Genomic DNA, 22,419 nt, shown 5'->3' with positions numbered 1-22,419 from the left:
AGGCTGCCCAGGGAAGTGGTTGAGTCACCATCCCTGGAAGTATTTAAAAGATGTGTAGATGAGGCGCTTAGGGACATGGTTTAGTGGGCATGGCGGTGTTGGCTTTGCGGGTGGACTCGATGATCTTAGAGGTCTTTTCCAACCTTAATGATTCTATGATTCCCCTTCCAGAGTTTGGAAGAGGCAGCACAGGGAAAGTTGATTATCAGGCTAAAAATAAAGATCTCAATTTTTGCACGTGAGACAGCTACCAGGCACTAGCCAGCCCTCCATGTTACCTCCTACCACTACCCTCCTCCTGCGTTGCAGCTCCACCACCAAGCAGTGCAAAGTGAGCACCGTGACTTCTCCTCCCACCCCGGTTTAATCAGTCAAACCCTGCAAACCCGTGACTGCCTGGTCCCAAAGCACGACGCCCAGGGCCTCCGCCTGCTTGCCCTCACCGCTCTCCTCCAAGTCTGCCCGGCTGGTGCCGGCAGAGGTTGCTCTCTGCAAATTGAGGGGAGTGCGGCTTTATCTTTTGTTAGTCCACCAGCAAAGAGCCGATGACCTGCAGTAAGGCAGATTAATTTCCGCTAGGAAAATGCAAAACTCTCCTCTCCCCACAACGCCATGAGCAACTAATCGCTTGCATATTTAAACATCCTCGCCTCACTAAAATTTCACGATGGAGCCGGTGACAGAGCAAATGTCGGGGTGCATAACCAATGGCATTGTCAGTCATGATTAATCAGCATCTCCGCCAGGCTGGCGGCCAATTAGAATTTACCATAATAAGGAGGTGACAGCCAGCGTTGCTAAGCGACCGCTGTCTATAGAGCTGGGAGAGCCAGACACATTTAGATGTTACTGTGGATTTCGACAGCGGCATGTCAAAACAACACAAGCGTCTGCCCAGTGGAAAATTTTACAACCCAGGACTGGGCACCAGAATGAGGCATGGTTCCCCTTCAGAATAAAATACATAAAGGAAGAGGTGTTTTTTTGTTGTGTGGGGTTTTTTTCCCCCCCCTTGAAAGAAGACTTTAACCAGTCAATCATTTATCTGCGTTTAATTAAGAGATATCGTGTCACTGGAATAGGACTTTGTTACCGGGTAATGGGTTCCCATGACTAAGTAAATGCTGAGACATTTATAGGAAATTAGCAGCAGGTCAGCACAGAGACATTTATTTTCAGTCAGAGGTATTTATCTGGCAATGACATTCTGTTCCAGTGACTTATTTTATTATATGAAAGGATTAAAGAATAAAAGGAGGAGGGGGGGGAAGGAGATGGAGAAATGAAAATAGACTGACAGCAGTTCCCGTGTTAACGTGAGAGCTGCTGACTCTGCAAATCACAAAAAGCTATGTTCCAACTGGGAGCAATAACCTTTCCTGTACTTTATCTTACTCCTAACAGGGCGGGGAGAGGAAGGTGTAAGGGTCCTTTTTGAGTTTGCTACACTTTTATGGACAAACTGACTTATATAGAGAAAGACAGAGGATCATATCCTCAGATGAGCTATTCTGATTTTCACCAGTCTATGACCTGGACCACACCGTACGTATGCTCTACTGCACATACTCTTCAGGTCTAAATAAGCTGGCACAAACTAATAGGTTTTACCTATCCTTAATACAGACCTATATAAAGTAGATGCCTGCACAAAAGAAAACAATTATGTCTTCTAAATTATGAAAGCAGCACTGTCTACAACTTACCTCTTTCAGTTTGGTATCGCTGAAGGCTGGGGTCAGGAGGCTCCGGACATACTTCCATCTGTCATCACGAAGACAAAGGATGCTGTCAAGCATTGGCTTGGAAATCAAGCTCGGCTTCTAAGTCAAAAGAAAACATGATTCAGTTTTAACACAAATGTAAATAGAGCTACTCGAGACTCTGGAACTTGGAAAGATTGGCCATGAATGGCGTTGAACTGCTGTCCCACAACGAGAGAGGTTCAAATCAGTCCCAAACACCAAGCTAAACATGGATGAGGCTGGAGAAAATTTCTCTTTTGCTGCACGCATTTCCTCTTGGACTTGTAAAAGTCCCAGTCCAGTCCAGTAACTCCTTGCTCAGATTGTTCTGGTTCTGCCATTCCTGGTGTTCTCCTACGATTGCCAGTTCTCCTTTGCTGAACCCTGGCTTCTTTCCTCCCTTTCTAAGGTGACTAGCAAGAGGACCTGTCAACACTCCCTCTTCATGTGACATGAGTGCCAACGCACCGCACGCGGGTGTCAGTGGGGGACAAGTTTTCTGGTGACAGCTGGTATGTCAGACTGTTACATGCATTTTAAAAGTCTTCAGAAAATATCTTGATTAGAAAGCAAGTCCCAGTCCTTACTCTGTCTATAAGGAACACTCTCACTAAGAAGTTGTGGCCTGGGACTCTTACAGCTTCAGCAATTGGTCAAACATAGCAGTTTAAAGCACTGCCCCATGAAGTTCTGTACCAAGATGACTGCTATAGATTTGCTAAATTTTAATCCCTCCCACCAACTAAGAAATCCCTATCCAGAGAATAGTGATATCCACCAAGGAGTAAAAGGATGAAAAAGGAAGCGTGTCAGAAAACAACGCAATTACACCTAGAAGAGGCATCAAGAGATGTCCAGCCCCATAGCAGAATCTGCTACAACTTATATTATTGCCAGAGGATGTTTCCTAATTGTTCTTGAAGGCCTCCAACAATGGAGATTCAATAACCTCCCCACACAAACTCTTCCAGTGCTGGACTACTCTTACCATGGTAGGACCATCTCTCTTGCTGGAACGTATGGTCTTTAGTCTTTGTGCTATCACAGGCATAGAAAACAGGTTATTCTCTCGCTCTTTGCAGCAGCCCATATATACAGAAGGCTATAATAACCACTAATCATATTGCTGCCATCTACCCCAAATAACACCAATTCGCTCAATACGTACTTATCAGTCATGTTATCTGGGACCGTTTGTTCAGTCTTGCTGTTGTCCCTCTGCCTAGTCTTGTTGATTTACATCTTTCTCAAGGTATAGTCCCTGTGACTTGACATGGTACTCCAGACAAGGAAGGATTTTTTTTCATACGTTCTGCAGGCTATATTCCTCTCTATTCACCCCGGAATACTACATGCCACAGCATGACAATGTCGACTCATGTACTGGCTTGTGGGTCCCTGTAACTCTCAGACTTTTTTCTGAATAATTGCTCCCTAGGAAGTTATTCCTCGGCCTTTATCATTAAAGTTGCTTACTCCTAAGAGTGGTATATAGAACATGTCCTTATTGAGCTGCGACCACTACTTCTCCAACTGATCAAGACCACTTTGAATCGTAGCCCTTTCTTTCATAGCGTCTTTCATCCTTACCAGCTTAGTGCCTTCTATATAAATTGTTATCGCACCCAGTGCCATCATCTAAACCATTAACAGAAGTACAGAATAGTACTTCCAAAGAAGCCACCTCTGGGATCCTCCCAGCTCATGCTTCCCTTCTGACAGTGGACTTTCCTAAACACTTTCCAAGTCATCTTCAATCAGTATTTCAGGCATCATACAGCAATGCCCTCCAGACAAACCATCCTAAAATTGGTAGGTGGAGGTGGAAGGTATACACCTCTGTAGATATCAGGCTGTACAGAGACAATCATTTATGCATGTGAGATCTTCAGGCACCCAGGCCCCTGCCTACCTGCCCAAGGTAGCAGTGGCAGTACAGTCCCTCATGTTTTCAGTAGCAGCAGTATCTACTTTACTGGGAAAGACCTAAACAAACCAAAGACACTTTGGCCTTCCCAATGCCATCTGTTGATCCCTTTCACTCTCTAACATTTTCTTTCAGGCCTTCTTTTATTACTAATGTACATGAAAAATGAGTTCTTACCACCTGTTACACACCCGGATACTTTGATCTCATTTTGTGCTTCAAGACTTCTGGTTTTATTGTCCCTACATGCTATTTTTTTATCCTTGTTCTTGGAAATCTGACCTATTTCTGACTTCGTAAAAAAAACTTCTTCTCTTCAGGGGCCATGAAGAGCTGACAATTTAGCTACACTGGTCTTCTACTGCATTTCCTTAACTCTCTTCCTTATTGGAAGAGTTTGCACTTAATATCTTCTCTTTAAGGAGCTGCCAGCTCTCCTTAACACCTTTTTCCTTTACACTTGCCAGAATCTTGCTACACTGCATAAGCTTGTAAAATGCAGAAGCCTGTTTTATATTGCAAACAGGCTAATGGGATTGTTTTACATTCTCAGCAACACCACCCAGTGTAGTAAACTAATGTCACTGAGCTGACACTACAGACCAGTTTTGAGCAAAGATGAGCTGTTTTCAAGTAGAAGAGTACGTAACAGGATATTAAGCTGAAGGAAGAGACTGACTCAGGTCAGTCTCAGGTCATCAGATGACTACTGTAAGATAAAATATGGGCACATTTTTAATGTATACATAGAATATCCTATTTCATGCAATAACAAGGAAAATTTGGGACAGGCTGTCAAAGCTGAAGGGGTTTGGACTGTTTTCTCTGAGTATCCTCTTTAAATAAATGATCTGTTTTCTAACTTGTCAGTAGGTATCTGTTCTGAGGATCAGAAGTGCAGCTAGGGAGACCATCACTCAATGGAGCACTGCCTCATTTGTTACAGATATTCAAAGGCATAGGAGAATCAGAAGAAAGAAACTCCGGACAACTGGAAATGAGCATCATCCTTGGAGAAAGTACTGTATGCTGGCCTCTGCTCCACAGTTCTTATGTGCTGCTAGGGAAGCCCTTTATACTAAATTTTGACTCAGCTGGTCACCAAATAAGTATTCCTTATTTCTTTCATCTTCAGTTTCAAGCCCAGAGGCCGACTGCAGAGCTCCTGAGCACTCACTAAGGCCACGGAAATCAACAACAGGGAATGTGCCTTGATCACACAAAATGCATTAGTCCAAGAAATCAGGTCATTGAATGGGGCCCCCAAACTAGAAAACACTCTTGGTCCTGTGCTTCAACCACCAGCCTTCACTCCTGATTTATAAAGTGGAGATATCACATCACCTCCTCAGAACTGCTAATGATACATTAACATTTCTGAGGCACTCAGAAACTACAGTGAAAGAGCAGAATAACAATTCCCACAAGGAAATGACTGATTTTGTCTTCCAAGCAAGGTCTGAATAGTGTACAGAAAAAAAAAAAAAGGAAAAAATTATAGGGCAACACTTGGAAAAGTATTTTGCATCCACTCCTAAATTGAAGGCTGCCCAATCTGTGCACTCTAGAAGACAAATCTCCTCTGGAAGACAAGGCTCCACTTAGATAATAACAAATGCGATATAAATCTGACTGCATTTGCCTTGAAAGCAAAACCCTTTCCTAAAACCAAACATTCACCCTAAAAAATGCTCCTAATTGCATAAAGACTGTATATAGCACATTCACAGAGAGGGGCCCAGTTACTGAACAAAAAGCCTGTTAACTATAATGTTATAACTACGACACTAACCATAGCATTGCCTTTTTAGCACTCTACTTTATGTCAGTAATGCTCCCTTAACTTATTTTTGGTGTGTATAGTATTATATACATATAAATGCTGCAAGGAAGGAAAGACAATTTTGGCCATAAATTATTTTACTCTGTCTCTTTAAGCTGGGTACACAAAAACATGTTTGTGTTTATTGGAATAGCATCAGTGTGACTGACAGTGTATAGCGGATTTCATTTATCAGGTTTTCCTTATCGTTTCTGCAAACACTTTCCTCCTAATTGCATAACCTATGTTACAGGTTCATATAGAAGGAATGAAAATGGATTTGGTAAGAGAATGAGCCTGAAGTGTCTTAGTGAAAGATGAAGTGTCACCTCTCTTTGAATGGACAAAGTACTAGCTGTATCTGAGAATTCTTGAGCCTATAAAAATCACTAAAAAAATTACCATGTGGGGCAGCTGTAATATTTCAGGGGTGGAATTTTGGATTTTAGGCAGGGAAGGAGGTTGCTTTTAAGTCAAATGCAATCAGACTCATATTCCATCTAGCATTACCTAAATACTCAACAACTGCTCTGCGCTTCCTTCTCCTGTGTAATCAACCATTTCTGACCGTGGTACAGTAACGCTGCTTGAAAACTACTGGCAGCATCGTAATCTGCTGCAGCATACCTGCACAGTGCTACCGAGTTCCCACAATCACAGACATGCCATCAGAAACAACAAAGAAAATTGGAGGGATTTGCTTCCAAACAAATCCTTTAAAACAGCAGAACTTTTAAAACAGAAAACAAAATAAAGTTTGCAGGTGAGCAGATCTTTGCAATTGATGCCGAAATTCCCTCCCTGTTAAGCTGTTCCTTAGGCTGACCCTTCAGACCCAGTTATTGGCTTGTTTGTCCCTGAGTCAATTTGGCTTGCTGTGTATTACTAAATAATTCAGGCAAGTGACTCTTCTCTGACTCTGAGGCCAAGCAGTACAGAACACCTCCTGTCCCCAAGGTTAAATCACGTTGGCCATATCTAAACTGCTTATGGTTGTGGTGCACGTTCACCTCCTGAAATGTGCCCAAACCATGCCTGGGGGACAACTAATTGATACAGGACAAAAACCATGCTAAGAAGCATGTCAATACGGACATCTGTAGGACCTACTCATGCACTAATACCCTGTCCCTGTTTTATTCTGGTATATAACTGTAGCCTTGTGTGATTCATAAATCATTTGCTCCTTTTCTGAGTTCGTCACTAGCAGGCTAGACTGAACCTCTGGCAGCCAGCAATGACTGCCTGGTGCAGGAATAACGGTAGCAGCAACACGATGTTCCCTCAGAAACCTTCTCTTCTTCCTTTGGTAGAAAAATTAGGGTTGAAGGTTTCCAACCAGCAGAAGAAAGTTAATGCAGCCATGCACTCTTAAAATATTCTGAAAAGGTGAATCTTCAAATAATCTAAAGGGCACCTCTAAAGACCTTCAAAAACCTACTAGCTCCAAAACCTACAATATAAATATTCACCTCCATAGAACCAGCTGCTAATCTACTCCACGTGCTTTGACAACACAGCAAGAAATGAAACTCTATAAAACAGGATCTCAGAAACTTTGTAATCTTAAACTTAGACTTAATCATAGCCTAGTGCTAACAAAACCAACCAAAAAAATTTACTTCCGCTGGAGCCAACCCTCAGCACTGAAAGCCTGGTGAGATTCAAACAAAGAACTAAGCTCTAGAGCACCCAAAATCCCAAATCCTAACAGTAACTCCAACACTAATTCTGGCGTTAGTCATACCTAGCAAACGCCATTTGCCTTCATGTAACTCCTCAGCTTTCTTCCAGCCCTGCAGGCTTTGCAGGATCCAGCTTTAACTGGAATCCCATGCCCATGCTCCCCTGAACTCTAGCCCTAGTCTCAACCCTACAACCCATGCTAACGAGAGCCATTCGCTCCTCTCACCTCCGGCCTTTCTTCTGTACCCATGGACATTGCAGTATCCAGGGTTAAGTCCAGCTCTGGGTTCCCCCCACCCCCACCCTTCTCCCTCTTTGGGGAAATTTTTGGGGTATGTTCCCAATGTGAGGGGTCATCCTTCTCCCAGCCCTCGGACATGCCATGCAGTATCTGTGATAGCTCTAGGGGGAACAAGTCTGGGCTTTCTCTCCCTGGGTGAGCTCCAGAAGTGGTGAGGAGGCAGCAGTGCTGGCACATCAGTGGGTTAATTTGGTCATCATCTTATTTTCAAAGAAGGTTGCCGTCCTTGTCTTGCTAAAAGTGCACTTGTGATTAGGTATTGCCATCCTGCTTAAGAAATTGCATTTTAAAATTCAATTTAATTAAATGAAATTTAATGAAAAACCAGAGAGAAAGTTTGTAGCCCAAAGTCAAGACTCTATCCCCATCCCTCAGACAGGAATTATTTGTAAAATCTTTTCATAAGATTACTTGTTAAACCCTGCTTGTACCACTTGATTAACAGGTCATCACCACCAGTTCAGCCAGCAGGTGGAACCAATACCCCCATGAACTTCTCAGATGGTATTTTATCCAGCCAGTGTCATGACACTTACAGATCAACATAACACTTCCTATTAAAAAAAGTAACAGAAAAAAACCCTGAGATATCTCCAGGAATACATCTTACCAAGCCTGCAATAAGTGGATCTTGAAATTGGGAAGGCAGAAGATGCCTCCATGTATTAGGAGTTTTTAAAAATTCCCTGTTGGTAAACCGATATAGTATATTCCTTCAAACTTGCTTGGTGTTTTTTAAGAGGAAAAGTCATGCTCAGCTCTCCCCACATTCATGACATTCAAAGACACATTGTGTAGTGGCTTCTGGTTGAAGCAGGAGAGCACTCTGTTGCATGTTATTAAAAACAAAACAGAGTTGGTTTATGTCATATACCTTGAGTTCATTATCATTTCCATCTAGCAGGTTCCTGCTTACACAGACGTTACAGCCACGTCTCTTCAAAACATAGAATCATAGAATCATAGAATCATAGAATCATTAAGGTTGGAAGAGACCTCCAAGATCATCGAGTCCAACCATCAACCCAAAAACACCAGGCCCACTAAACCATGTCCCTAAGCGCCTCATCTACCCGTCTTTTAAATACTTCTAGGGATGGTGACTCAACCACTTCCCTGGGCAGCCTGTTCCAATGTTTAACTACTCTTTCAGTAAAGAAATTTTTCCTTACATCCAATCTAAACCTCCCCTGGCGCAACTTGAGGCCATTTCCTCTCGTCCTTTCGCCAGTTACTTGGGAGAAGAGACCGACACCCACCTCGCTACAACCTCCTTTCAGGTAGTTGTAGAGAGCAATGAGGTCTCCCCTCAGCCTCCTTTTCTCCAGGCTAAACAACCCCAGCTCCCTCAGCCGCTCCTCATAAGGCTTGTTCTCCAGACCCCTCACCAGCCTCGTTGCCCTTCTCTGGACACGTTCCAACATCTCAACATCCTTCTTGTAGTGAGGGGCCCAAAACTGAACACAGTATTCGAGGTGCGGCCGCACCAGTGCTGAGTACAGGGGCACTATCACTTCCCTGCTCCTGCTGGCCACACTATTTCTGATACAGGCCAGGATGCCGTTGGCCTTCTTGGCCGCCTGGGCACACTGTCGGCTCATGTTCAGCCGGCTGTCGACCAACACCCCCAGGTCCTTTTCCGCCAGGCAGCTTTCCAGCCACTCTTCCCCAAGCCTGTAGCGCTGCATGGGGTTATTGTGGCCGAAGTGCAGGACCCGGCACTTGGCCTTGTTGAATCTCATACAGTTGGCCTGGGCCCATCGATCCAGCCTGTCCAGGTCCCTCTGCAGAGCCTTCCTACCCTCGAGCAGATCAACACTCCCGCCCAACTTGGTGTCGTCTGCAAACTTACTGAGGGTGCACTCGATCCCCTCATCCAGATCATTGATAAAGATATTAAACAGAACTGGCCCCAATACTGAGCCCTGGGGAACACCGCTCGTGACCGGCCACCAACTGGATTGAACTCCATTTACCACAACTCTCTGGGCCCGGCCGTCCAGCCACATGTATCACTTTCCTCTTCACAAATCATTATATTGGAGCAAGACTCAACTCTGTACCCAAAGATCACAGCCTTCACGGAGGGCAAAGGCCTGGCATTGCCCACTGAGCACCCTGCCCCAGTGTGGGAAACTACTGGGCCTGTCCCACCTCTCTGCTCCACCTGCGAGGGGCCCCCCACCCATATAACACCAGAGGCGATCGCTACACACAGGTGTTGCCTCTCCCAGAGTAGGCTCATTCTTCATTTGCCTTTCCAGAACTCCATATCCAAATCCTCAGATGCCACACACCCCACGCTGCTGCTCCCAGGTGACTGAAGTCAGTCCTTCCTTGACCATGAAAACTGTGCACACACATTTCTTCACAAACACTTTCCCAAAAACCCTCCCAGGTCATCATTAACGCTGCTGATAGTCTATTACACTTTTTCCCCCTCTACAAAAGGCCACTTAAAACAAGTTTGATTTTAGTATCTATGATTCAGGAGGTGTTCTAATGGCTGCAGAGGGAGAAAGAAAATCACCAAACTAACTCCAAAAAGCTTATGTTGCTTTGCAATTTCATAAAAGTGTCTAGTAAAAGCTTTTAGCTTAATTTGAAACCAACATGCTTGCGGAGAAGGGGAGAAAATATCCATGCATTATCTATTTCATTAAGCTTTTAGGTTCTCCTTGGTCATTCAGACACTTCAAAAGTGTGTTACTGGTTTCAGTGATTACAGCAATTGTCTTCCACTCTACTGTATAGATCAGATTATAGAAAAAGGCATCTCCAAGCCCATTCCTTTGCTGTCAAGTCAGGATCTTCAGCAACTGACTAATGGCTACTGTTCATCATTACTCATTGGAAAAATGGCACAGACAACACCAGCTTACACATAAATACTGGGTTTTTCCTCTCTGTGGCAAGCAGCCTGGAAACATCTGTTCTTGTCTTCGCAAATATTCTCTTAAGTCATGGTTTTGTCAATAGAAACCAAAGCGAGTCATTGCAATGAGGTAAATATAACCATTCATAAATGCTAAAATAAACACATATGGCCTCCTGCAGCCTGACCCAGACTGATGCAAGTCACACATCATCCATTTGTTGGTGTAAGCAAGATCAAAATTAAGTCCATACCTTCATGAGTTTGCATATGGTGGTCAGTTTGCGTATTTGGGGTCAAAACCATCAAACCAAAGAAAAAAGTATTTACTGTTAATTAATTAGGAGTTTTGGTATTACAAACAAATTCAGGTTGTACTAGAGAACCTGTGCTCTATACACAGTTTCTGCTGTGCTGAGAAGCAGTTTTTAAACACAGTGTTTAAATCTACTTTCTAGCTGATGTAACTGGACTTTTTAATGTTGGATAAAGTCACTATTAAAAGCCTCTCTGTTTATGCACGCTTCTCCTAGAGAAAAGCTTGAGGACCAGAAGGTTCCTTCTACAGATTGTAAGGAGAATTTGGAGAAAAACGGTTCCAAATAACTTTTGCTGCAGATATATTCCCATGCTTTCAATCATTGGTGTACATAGGAATGGCAGGCAACGCCCATAAGAACTTGGGCTTATCTTTCCATTACATAGGAACATCATATTCCATAGTCTGCTCATTCAGAGACATTGCTGCAGCACCCCTGGAGATTCTGGAGAATACCAAGAGACACTGTAAGCACTACCCAGCATCTCACTGCCTGTACTCTAGGCTCCTGACCCAAATGCCTTGGGTCTTCAGTTAGATACCTTAGAAGAGGATTCACCAAAGCTGAGAATGGAGTTGTCCAAGCTGCCATGACAGCAATGCAGGAAGAGTCCCACACCTCCCTAGGGCCCCACCACCTCCCTTCTCATAGACATCGTAACACAATGCGCTCCAGAAGAGAGGCCACTACAGCTGTGATCGGGGATTACTCCCTTTATTTCAACTGAAAAGTGAAGGAAGTCATGGTGGTGTCTCCCTTTCATAACGTCACTGAGGGAACCGAACTCACACATAGGAGAAAAAGCTGTAATTCCTTCCTGGGGAGAAGGATGGGAAGAAGAGTAAGGAAATAAGAACAATGAAGAAGGAAAGAACTATCACAGCAGGAGTACAGGCTAGGGAAAGGTGCAGGGAGGGGTAGTCCCAAGCCCTCCTGTCCTTGCCAGGGAGTACTTAGGAGTGAACTGAGACTGGACTTAGAGCATTCATTCCCCTTGTGAAATGGGCTACAGTCCCAGTCCCTCTCCAAGGTCTCTTTATATAAAACTATCATTAGATAAAGATACATAAGTAATATTTTGCAGTAGTAACTGAAACCTTGGCCTCCGTGATCAGCAATATTTTGTAGTAGTATCTGAAAACTTGGCCTCCCTGATCCAGATGACTACCGCAGCAGAGATTCACTAACTTCTCTACCATGAATGCCAAGGACCACATGGAATGTGGAGTAGCTTCAACACATAAGGCTGCAAGTGCATCTTCCCCAAGAATCACCTGTAGGTGGCTAGGTAGGGCACTTCCCAGAGAGATGAGATGAGCACCTTGGAACAATTGCCAGGAGAAAAATGTATGAAAGCCTTTTTCGTGCACTCGGGGCAGCTAGCTCCCCTTGTCACTGGGGACTGTATTGAAGAGGCCCAGTTCCATCACCTTCTCTTGTGACTCAAAGGAATGTGTTTGCTGCTGCTACTTTTTCTTCAGAGCCTGAACCACCAGCCAGTTTCGAAGGTACCTGTGAGGTCCATCTCCCTTGAAACATCATATGCATAGGTCTCCTAGGCTGAACACGAGGTAGGTCTCAAAATTGCTAAGCACTTTGGCACCAAAGTGCTTTTGACTATGCTTAGAAAAAGAATTGCAGCTGCCTGAGAAACATCAGTGTTGAAACCATCAGCTCCAAGGGACTCAAGACACTTCCAAGCACTAGGTATGGCTGAGCAAAGGTTTTTAATCTGTATTTTCCAATTAAGCTCCTCAAATGGGGGTTAAATGCTTAAGACTTTCTGATTACTAACAGAGGCAAACTAGTCAGGTGAAGGGGAGACTTACCAATGGCTTAGTTTAAAAATATTACTTGTATGCAAAACTTTTCTTCAGAGTAGAGTATATATAAAAAAATGTCACTTTTTCATGTATTTCATATTTTATTGACAATTTTGGTTTGAGCTCTTTCACTCAGATGTTGTAATATAGAAACAAAATTATAAACAGGCCAGTCTAGCTTAAAATCTCAAAGCACTGAGAAACACTAAAAGTAAACAAGTGAGTAAGTAGTAAACATGACCAAAAGCTGAGAGTCTTCTCAAAGGGTTTCTATCAGTCTTCCAAGTTCCCATGCAGCAACCTAAAAGTTGTTGCCTAATATCCCATTTCCTGCGTGACAACATCCTGGTAAACAAAATGTATTTCAAACTGTCATTTATCTAATTTGAAACAGAACATTTGCAATCAGTACTTCAGACCAATGATCTCCAGTACGTGCAAAACAACTCAAGGAAAAAGTATTTCACCTTTTTTCTCTCCAATGCCAAAATGGAAATTTGAAAACAACGTCAAACAAAGAAAATAAAAGTTTGCTTGTGAAGACTCCTCATGGTTTTCAAAAATACAAATGGGTTCAAGATGCTATTTAAATCAAACTACTGGAAAAAAAGGCTATTAAAAATTAAAACCACGGATGCAACCTCAAGCTCAGGAAGTCCAAAAGCCATGGACAGTCAGATGCTAGGGGGCTATTCTATAGGAAATACCACTCTGCACTTGCCCTGTTCTGCTCTTTCTCTAAGCATCTGCTGCTAGTCAGAGACAGAGCACTCCCTGGCCAAATATGTCTCTTTTTATGTTAGTTTTCCTTTGAACAGTCGTTCAGAAAGAAAACTCCAGGTCAGCTGTAATGGCAGCACGACAAGCTGTCAACAAATCACATTTGCAATATCCGCTTAACTGAAGAATTTGAATTCCCTGCCTGCTATTTCACAATTGTTTCTAATTACATTAAGTGCATATTTACACATCAGGGAAAAAAACAAACTTTGTGTATTAAGATCTCCACATCTATCTGTCAAAACACTAATGCATTTTCCTGATAGTAGTAGCTGCTTTCGTTCCTCATTTATTTGTCCCTCAAGAAGAGCTAGGCTATAAAACTTTGTAAGTAGTTGCATAGCACACTTTCAGGATTTTATCTTCCAAGATTTCGTATTTGTGGTTATTTGTCTGGTTTCAATCAAGTAAAAAAAAAAAAATCCTAATTTATCAAAGCATGTCAAAACGTGCTTATAATGCTTATATGAAATAGCATTTGTTCATTTGACACTCAGAAATTAATTTGAGCACATCGAGAATTAAGTGTTTGTCATAAGATAATTTCAACAATAATAAAGTCCTATTGCGTACAGATAATATTACAGGACTTATCATGAGTTCCCTGGAGCTCGCAATTTCAGTAAAACAGCCTCACTTCCCAAACAACCTGTAACCAGACTGTTCCTCACATCGCTCTTATTTGATTTCTTCCAGGAGAGCTGCTAAAATGCTCCTCTGAGTATCAGCAAGTACCTTGTTCAAAATATATTAACAGTATCAGCTACTTTTGCATTCTCAAACATATTAGGCTTGTAATAGCAAGCAGTGTGGATTATGAAGCGTGAAGCACATCACCATGTCCTGTCATCTTAAGAGTTCTAGGATAAGATAAAATTTTAAAGCAACCAAAAACCCCACAGATTGGAGCCCACACCCCAGAGCTCACTGATCCCTTTCTTGCAAAACAGGCCTCCTTCAGGCGACACAGCATTTGGAGGGCCTGTTTCACCACCCCATCGCTTGAGTTTTACTGCGTTGTCACCATGACATGCAACTAGAGGGGTGGGTCAGATCCTGAATTCTCTCCCCCTTATCTCGCCCAGAAAGCCATCACTAGCATTTCAGGCATAGACAAGCTGGAAGCTCAGCCAACGCACACTAGGACAGAGCAGTATTTGGGATTTAGATTCCCTTTTATCGAGTGCCCAGGGAAGGAGCATGTGCCAGCTGTGAGAATGAAACACCTGCAACCTTTCACTGAGTATTAACCCCACAACAGCCAGGCACACGCGGAAAGACAACAGGGAACTCGAGCGAAGGTTGCCATAGTCCTGCCTGCTGGGACTTCCCATTTGAAGGAGAAAAGAGGACTCACTCCCTAGAAGACCACACATCCAGTGAAATTGCCAGGCTGCACCCATACTCAGTGCGCACATCACACTTGATTGCACGCACCTAACGTTTTTGCAAGTTATCGGTATCTGCGCTTCCAAGCCCAGCTTTACTGGTGGGTGGGAGGAGAAAGGAAGGAGTTTTAGTTTCCAACCGTCAGTGCTGGCCAGTGCAGCACGCGCTCCCACATCACAAGAACTCGCTTTGCATCTGCACAGCTGCTTCTCCCACATCTGAGGTCACTGCTGAATCCCCCCAGCACCCTGATAAATAAAAGGGATCTTTAAATTGAAAAAATAACCCTCTGCAACAAGCCTAAAACCCTGCTGAAATTTTTACTTAGAATAAATCTTAACTCTGGGACCAGCCTAAGTTCTTATAGGCAAAACTGACTGTGTACTGTCAATATAATATAAAAGCTATCGCGAGCACCAAGGGAACAGCTGAAAAAAGTGGGGAAATGAGAGCTGTCCCACTTGACCACTGAGGAGGGAAAAACCAAGGCTGCGCCATCCAGCAGCCGGGGCATCCAGAGAACGTCTAATCTGACATGGTGAAACACCAATTAGGGAGGGGGCATTCCCTCTAAAAACTCACATCAAATATTAAACAAAATAAAACCAGAGCTGGTTTGAGAAACTTAAATAAAGCCACACAGTTGAGAGAACTGGAAATACTGCAAAATCAAATTGTTTTTCCAGGCTTTCCGGAAGAAAAAATGGAGAAAAGTTCCAACAAAATATCTTGTTATGTATGTTTTTGGAACAAAATAACTTTACTTTGCAAATTGAAACAACTTTGACTTTACATTAGAAGCTGTAACTGAAATAAAATATCAACTTTTTGTTTTTATTTCGGCTTTTGACTCTTCAAAATCAGCCACAACATGAAACTTCTATCTTCCACACATTTCCTAACCAAAGCTCAGAAAACATTAAGGGTTATGTAAGGTATATATTTTTTTTTAATTCTTGATGCTGGTAATATATCATGCCATCTATTCTTACTGCAGTCGGTTACGATTATATTAAGAGAGCAAAATAAAGCATTAAATTATTCTAAAATCTTAGACTGAATGCAGTCTTTGTATCCTAAAGCATATGCAAAAATGGGTCCAATTCTATAGTTATGTTATCCTATTCTGTTTTTGCCCACAGGATTTGATTTTGCACATATAACATTTATAAAGAAAATAATGTGCTGAAAGGTTTTAATGTTACATATAAAAAAAAGATCTTTCATGTGAAATGAATCAGTCACAAACTCAGGATTCTCAACCTTTAGACATAAAGCTCACATGACAACTTGTAGAAGAAGTTAGTGATCTGTAGAGCCCTGTCACCAGAGAGCGATACTAGCAAGTGAGTTTCCTTGTTCTTTAATAATTTTTGTTGAGTCTGTGTTTACTGAGATTCTTCAGGGGCTTATAAACTTAAGCAGTTTGGTCAGATTTTCAAAGTATTTTTTATATCCAGCCCTTACACTAGAAGGAACAAAGCCAAAGTCAAAGACTTTGGATTTGTTTTTCCCCACAATGGATAAATAACCCTATCTTTTCCCTAGGCTTCTTCTCCAAAATAGAGAGACCATTTTGACTGAAAAATTCTAAACGGAAAATATTAATTGAAGCAGTTAAAATTTTATAACCTACTGAAAGGTAAACATTGTAATGGAAGACGTTGGGCATCTTTAATTATAGGTATCACCATTGCCTCTGCTACTATACAGCTTCTTTGGAACTGATGAAATACCAGTATAGTCCTGACGACATTAAAATGTGACTGAAGGTCAACGACTGGTTAAACTGGAATGTTTCTGAACTATTGTTAAATTATTCAGAATTATTTTAGGAAAGCTGCATAAAAAGTGCAAGAGTGCAGTTTTAGCTTCATCTAAATGCGCATACTGAAAATGGAAAGGGAAATGGGGAAACTGTCCTTTGCAATTGCCTTGAAAAGGGAAAAAAAGAATATCTTGTGTATCTTCAACTTACAATTAATCTAGCAGAGAAGAACAGTGCAAGATAGTTCTTGTTTTTACTACTTATTTCCCCAAACCCTTTTCTGCAAGAGCAAGCGTGAAAGGAAAAGAAGAATGGGACATTATTTCAGTAAAGAATGTAGATATTTTAGTTTCTATTGCTTAACACCAATGAGAGGAGACTGGCAGGAGTAAATAATTAACAATGATCAACAACCCTTTTCTTTTGCTGCAGGATAGCTGTTTCCTGATCCGTGTATATATCTGTTGCTGCGTACGTGTCTGTGGGGCTAAACGGAGCCTCCCCTAGCCGTCACCGAGCCTTCAGAAACAGGTGAATCAACGTGAAAATGAGCAGTGGCCGGGTGTGCTCAAAGTAGGGAGCACTCGTTACACTGGAGAGCTGGGAGCAAGCCATGCAGTGTGAAGACTTGAATTTTACACCCCTCCCTCCTCTTTCCTTTTTCTTTTAAGCGTGGGGAATTTAATGCTGACGAAAAGTCAGCAGCACTGGCAAGTGCTCTGCAACTTTCCTTGGCCATGGTCGGGAGCATTGCGTGCACAGCGCAGCGCTTCCCCAGCACCTGCATAACACACTGCAGCGTGTTCCCTTCCTAAGGCTCAGACCAGCCAACTATTTGCTATCAACTATTCACAACAAATGGTGCCAAGATATGTGGTTGCTATATAAACAAAGAAGAATTCTCACTGGAGACTAAAATAAGACCTGCCGACTCATTTTTCACTTATGATCTGTAAGATTTATAGCTGCAACACACTTTCAGTGGTAAGGAGCGCATCATCTCTAAACATCCTTTCCCATGGAGGTTTTACTCTTGCAGAATGAACATTACATAGTGTACGATCACAAGCATAAAGCCAGGATGGCAAAAATTTTTGCTTAGAACAAATCTACTGGAGTTAATTGCTAGGTAATTTTGTAAAGATCAGAAGACAACTTTCCAGGCTCTGGTCAGAGAACCACTACAAAAACAGCTGCATCAATTTAGGATGCTACTACCCCATCAGCTGTTCGCCAGCCCCCATCTATTGGAGATTACCACCATTGAAATGGAGCTGGTGGAGAGCCCGTGTGAGCACTCATCATCTGCTTCAGTGCCAAGTCAGCCCGCATAGTTTTGAAAAAGTCCGCATTGATACATAAACTAAGATGGATTAGCTTCTGAGCTGAACCAGATGAGGAATGCTCACATGATCTGTTCTGTAGGCCTTGCTGTGAGAATGGTAAGTCCAGCTAAGACATCTTAACAAAAGGTTGTTAGCATTGTGCTAGATAAGAATATTATCATAATATATTTAAAAAAAGGAAAGGAAAAAACCTTTCATATGTTTAAGTTCAAATATAAACATAAAGGCAGGTAAATGGATTAAGCTATCTGAATGAATGACTAAAGAGAGAATTATTCCCACTACTTCTGAGATGACAATACTACTTTTAAAAGACTTAAAATGAAGAGCAGAGGCTTGCAAGGATTAGTATAATAATGCCCATGTGTATCACATTAACTCTCACTGAAGAGGAATGAACTTCACTTGCACACACACAAGTCCCCCAATATAACTCCTATCACATTCGAAACAAAAAGCACATCCATGAAAAAAGTCACCTGCTTGCGTCATAGTTAATGGAAAGGATTCAAAAGTGTTGGGGGGGAAATGATTTGTAGCCAATGGAGCCATTAGGTGAAATGACGCCCAGATGCAACCTCTGGCACTGGAAGTCACGACAGCACTGCTTGCTGGAGGCTGGGCAGATAAGCCAGAAGGAAGATTACTGTCACTGTCTGCCTTGCTATTATGGTAGTCTTTTGACTTCTGCTGCTGGCCACCTTTGAAAGAGGACACCCAGCTAGGCTACACAGATCTTAGGCGTGGTACATGACAACCATTCAAACTATCATATATTGCCGTGTCACATCTGCTCCAATGCTCAGTGCTGAACTTCTAGGCTTCTGGGTAGGTACATGTAAATCACTTCTCTGTGCTGTGAAACATCACTTGCATAGACCTGAAGGGGTTCCTCTACCCTCAGATGCTTCAAAAGGACTTTTTGTTCATGAGCAGGTGAGTTATCGTTATCTCCAAATGTGGATAAAGACATGAAAACAAAGCAAAGTACTGGGTCTGAACTCTGATTGCTCAAGTATGTGAAAAGGCCAACTTGAATGTTGTGATCTGAGCCTATACCAATTCTGGAACAAGTGACAAACTAATTACTCTTCTTCTAACAAAAGCAGACTGGGAAAGGCAGGACTCAAAGGACATGATGCTCTACTATATGTCAAGAGTAGCGAAAAGGGAGAAAACTGTAAACAAACAACCAATCTGCTACTGACAAATAACAGTTTCAGAAGTCAGAAGTGAGGGACTGTTGAAAACCCGTGCTATTAGGCTGAATAAGCTTCAGAAAAAATATCCCCACAGCGTATGCCCAAAGAAGTAGGATAAATTGAACTTCCCTTTAAAACACAACAAATCAACAGAAATCAAAGGTCAGGACCGGCAAAGACCAGCACGAACTGCATCTCCACTCCACATGTATCACACCTACTCATAACACAGTCAGCAAAGGACAGGATTAGAGAAGGAAGCAATACTGTATTTAAACAGCAAAAAAATTTTATCAGCCTTAAGATTTCACATATTTTATCCAGCAATAAAACGTGTTCTTTAAATAAGGAACAGAGCCCTGGGAATAGATAGTCCTTTCCTATCTATAAGTGTTGTCTGTCTTCAGCATTGCAGTATAAAAAAAAAAGTGCTGCAAAACCAGTAAATAAATAGCCAATGTAAGTTTGATGAAAGATTGGCTCAGAAGACTGCTTTTGGCCTGAATAGAAAGATATGCTTTCATCCTGTTTTGACTATACTCATACGTTTACCTAACATAATTGGATGTAGTTAATATTGCAGGAGCCTTCAAGCAGCGCACATTTCCCTCATTAGTGGGTTTAAAGCCTTAATGATATCTCCTGTGCTGCAGAAAAGCCCAATGTAGGCTTTAAAACTGATTGGCAAGTTTCAACAGGAGACAAACTGGGGGAAGGGAAGGCAAAACCTAATAAAACTCCGATCTTGTTTTCTTCAGTCGTTTAGAAAAGAAAATTTTGCAGAATGATAGAAGAAAGAACAAAAAGGTGAGGATAAACTAGCCAAAAAAGATAATTTGAAAATTTGATCTTACAGTAACTCAAAGAAACACATGAAAGAAACAGGGCGTGGGTAGAAAGAGGGAATGTCCCTTCACATACCTGACACACACTGAGACACATACATGCTTAGTCCTACACAAACTCCTTCTGACATAAGCAAGTGCACACGCACAGAGTATTGTCAAATCAGCATCCTCCTACACCTGCAGCAAAACCACCTTTTTGTAGTTCCATTATGCAGCATTTTTTCCCCCCTTTAAGTCTCAATAGAGTTGGCAGGGAAGCCTTGCATCTAAGAAACAGAATGTCACAATATACCATTAACTAAGTACATTCAAAGGGTTTGGGTTTTTGTTGTTTGTTTGTTTTGTTTTTGCTATTGACTAATTTTGACCATTTTCCAGGAACAGAAATTTCACAGGCTGGTTTAGTTTCAAAAGAAGCGTAATTATGTACAGCTGTATTCAGTATTTCTTAACTGCCTTGAACAATCAGTGAAAGGGAGATTTGCACACATTATCAGCCACTATCATTAGTGCTGTAAAGTACGTAATCCATCTGGTGTTCTGGTGTCTACCTAGGAGCAGGTATTGAACCCATGATGGCTGCAGTATAATAGCATAAAGAAAGAGCATTAAAAACAAACAAAACAACACAGCAACCCTAGTCATTTCTCGATACCAGATTGTCCTTGTGTTTGTGTTCCCCCATGGTTTTGCAAACCATTTTTACTCGTATAGGCGTGGAGAGTGGAGAATTAAAAATGTAAATTTCATCAACATGCAGTTTTGCAGTCTTCAGAGGGGAAGAGGTAGCAGGATACCATGGTGATGGCAGCACTGCAGCCCATTAATAAACCAGAGAAAGACTCAGGGATAGATTCTAATACTTAGACCCATGCTGAAAAATAACTCATTTTATAATAAATCCTGTAAAAGATAAGATGACTGTGGATCTCAACATCAGCCATGGTCTCAACCTACTGATTCATCATGTCTTGATGGGGGGCAAGGGAAGAGGAAACTTGTTTTTAAGCCTTCTAGCCTCCTTACAGTCAATTGCATTGCTTTTATATTGCCAAGGTTTATGGCCCATAGCATCTGAAAACAGACAACCCATGTCTGGAAAAGAGAAAAAGTGGAAAGTTTTTATTTTGTATTCCATCTGTGTATAACCCATCTGTTTCCACCATCGCTGCTAGCCCTTCCTACAGGAGGGATCATCTGGTTTTATTTGCTATCTATCTTACCTGGAAATGTGACAAATATTAGTGTTTGCTTACTCAGTTAGAGATTCATAAATCTCAGGCAAACAAATTCACGTGACCTACCTGGACAACAATATATTAGCCGGTTAAAATAGCACCCTTACAAGAAGTGTGGCTTTCTCCAAGCCCAACTACTGTCTGACACCACTGCTGGGGATATGCTGACCTCTTGCAAGAGAGCTCCCTCCAGCCACGACAACACAGAAAACCTTCCTCAAACAGCAAACCATCTAAGTAACCGCTCAAAGGAAATAAAATGTCAGTTAGAGCTTCTCCTCTTTAACAGAGAGTCTTTCCAAGTCAGTCAACCAGACCATTCTCAAACTAGTTGGACTGAACTACAGTCTGCATTTTTAGATTGATTGCTTGTAAGCCGTTCTGTGGCACTCCAAACTATTGTTATTGATATCTTCCTAAACTTTCAGAAGTCTTTATCAAATACCTAAATGCATGAGAAGAGGCTGCGTTCGCCCTCTTCACCATGCGAGGCACAGAAAAACAAAGGGTCCTATTTAAGGGAACGTCCCCATTCTGGACAGACTATTAATAAACATACCTAGGTAAATACACACTCGTGGCCCACTGATTTAAATGAGACATAAGAATGTGCATAGAAGTAAGTAAATGCTAACATCTTTTTATGAAGAGTAGTCAGCAGAGGCACATGCCAGGTGTTCAAGGTAAGTACAAATGAGCTTTCCCACTTTTCAGGACAGAGATTTCACTTGTTTTCCTGTTCTGAATTAGAATTACAAATAAAAATTACAAACTTGAGAGAAGATAATCCTCAAAATACATTCAATTGAATCTGTTAATATTAACTTTACTACTTTAGTTTGTTTTTAAATACTTCAAAATAGAAAGTTACTTGAAAAAAAGAAAAAAGAGCTTTTCAATAAATTTTTTTCCTCTACATTTCTGAAGCTTCTTTTAAAAACAAACAAAAAAACCTCCCACCACAACTATTTGAATTAACAGATAAACCAAATCCCAACCCTTTGCCATCAGTTCTGAAGCACTAACATTCACTAATGATAATGTTCAGCTGGAAATTCCCAACATACTCTTTTACGTTTGTTAAGGTGACAAAGCACTTCCTAAATGATTTGCCCTTGTGAACACAGGAATTCTGTAGCAAAGCCAAAAACTGAGCTCAGAGCTCCTAAATCCCAACCTAGAGCCCTAATCACAAAACCAGACTTCATCTCACTGGGATTCAGAGGATCAGGTGGCTCCCAGAACACGGTCTACTAATATGTCAATTCCTTCTCTAAGGCTAACTGAAGCCAAACTCTGATTAATTTTACAGTCAATAGCAGTGATCATTTGACAACATTAGTTTTGTG

At 41.8% G+C, this 22,419-nt stretch overlaps 1 protein-coding gene across 1 annotated transcript in view; it reads right to left on the bottom strand.

Moving 5' to 3' along the window:
- The window catches only part of TBXAS1 (thromboxane A synthase 1 (platelet)), a 251,951-nt gene that overhangs the window by 106,263 nt on the left and 123,269 nt on the right, over positions 1-22,419 (bottom strand). Inside the window, exon 6 of the mRNA XM_009332943.1 lies at positions 1,707-1,823. Coding sequence (XP_009331218.1) covers positions 1,707-1,823 — 117 coding nt within the window. The remainder of the gene's footprint in view (positions 1-1,706; positions 1,824-22,419) is intronic.

This window comes from Pygoscelis adeliae, unplaced genomic scaffold (genome assembly GCF_000699105.1).
Source record: "Pygoscelis adeliae isolate BGI_AS28 unplaced genomic scaffold, ASM69910v1 Scaffold38, whole genome shotgun sequence".
Lineage (NCBI taxonomy): Eukaryota > Metazoa > Chordata > Aves > Sphenisciformes > Spheniscidae > Pygoscelis > Pygoscelis adeliae.
Note: the sequence above shows the minus strand (reverse complement) of the source record. Positions and strands in the feature narration are given on the sequence as shown.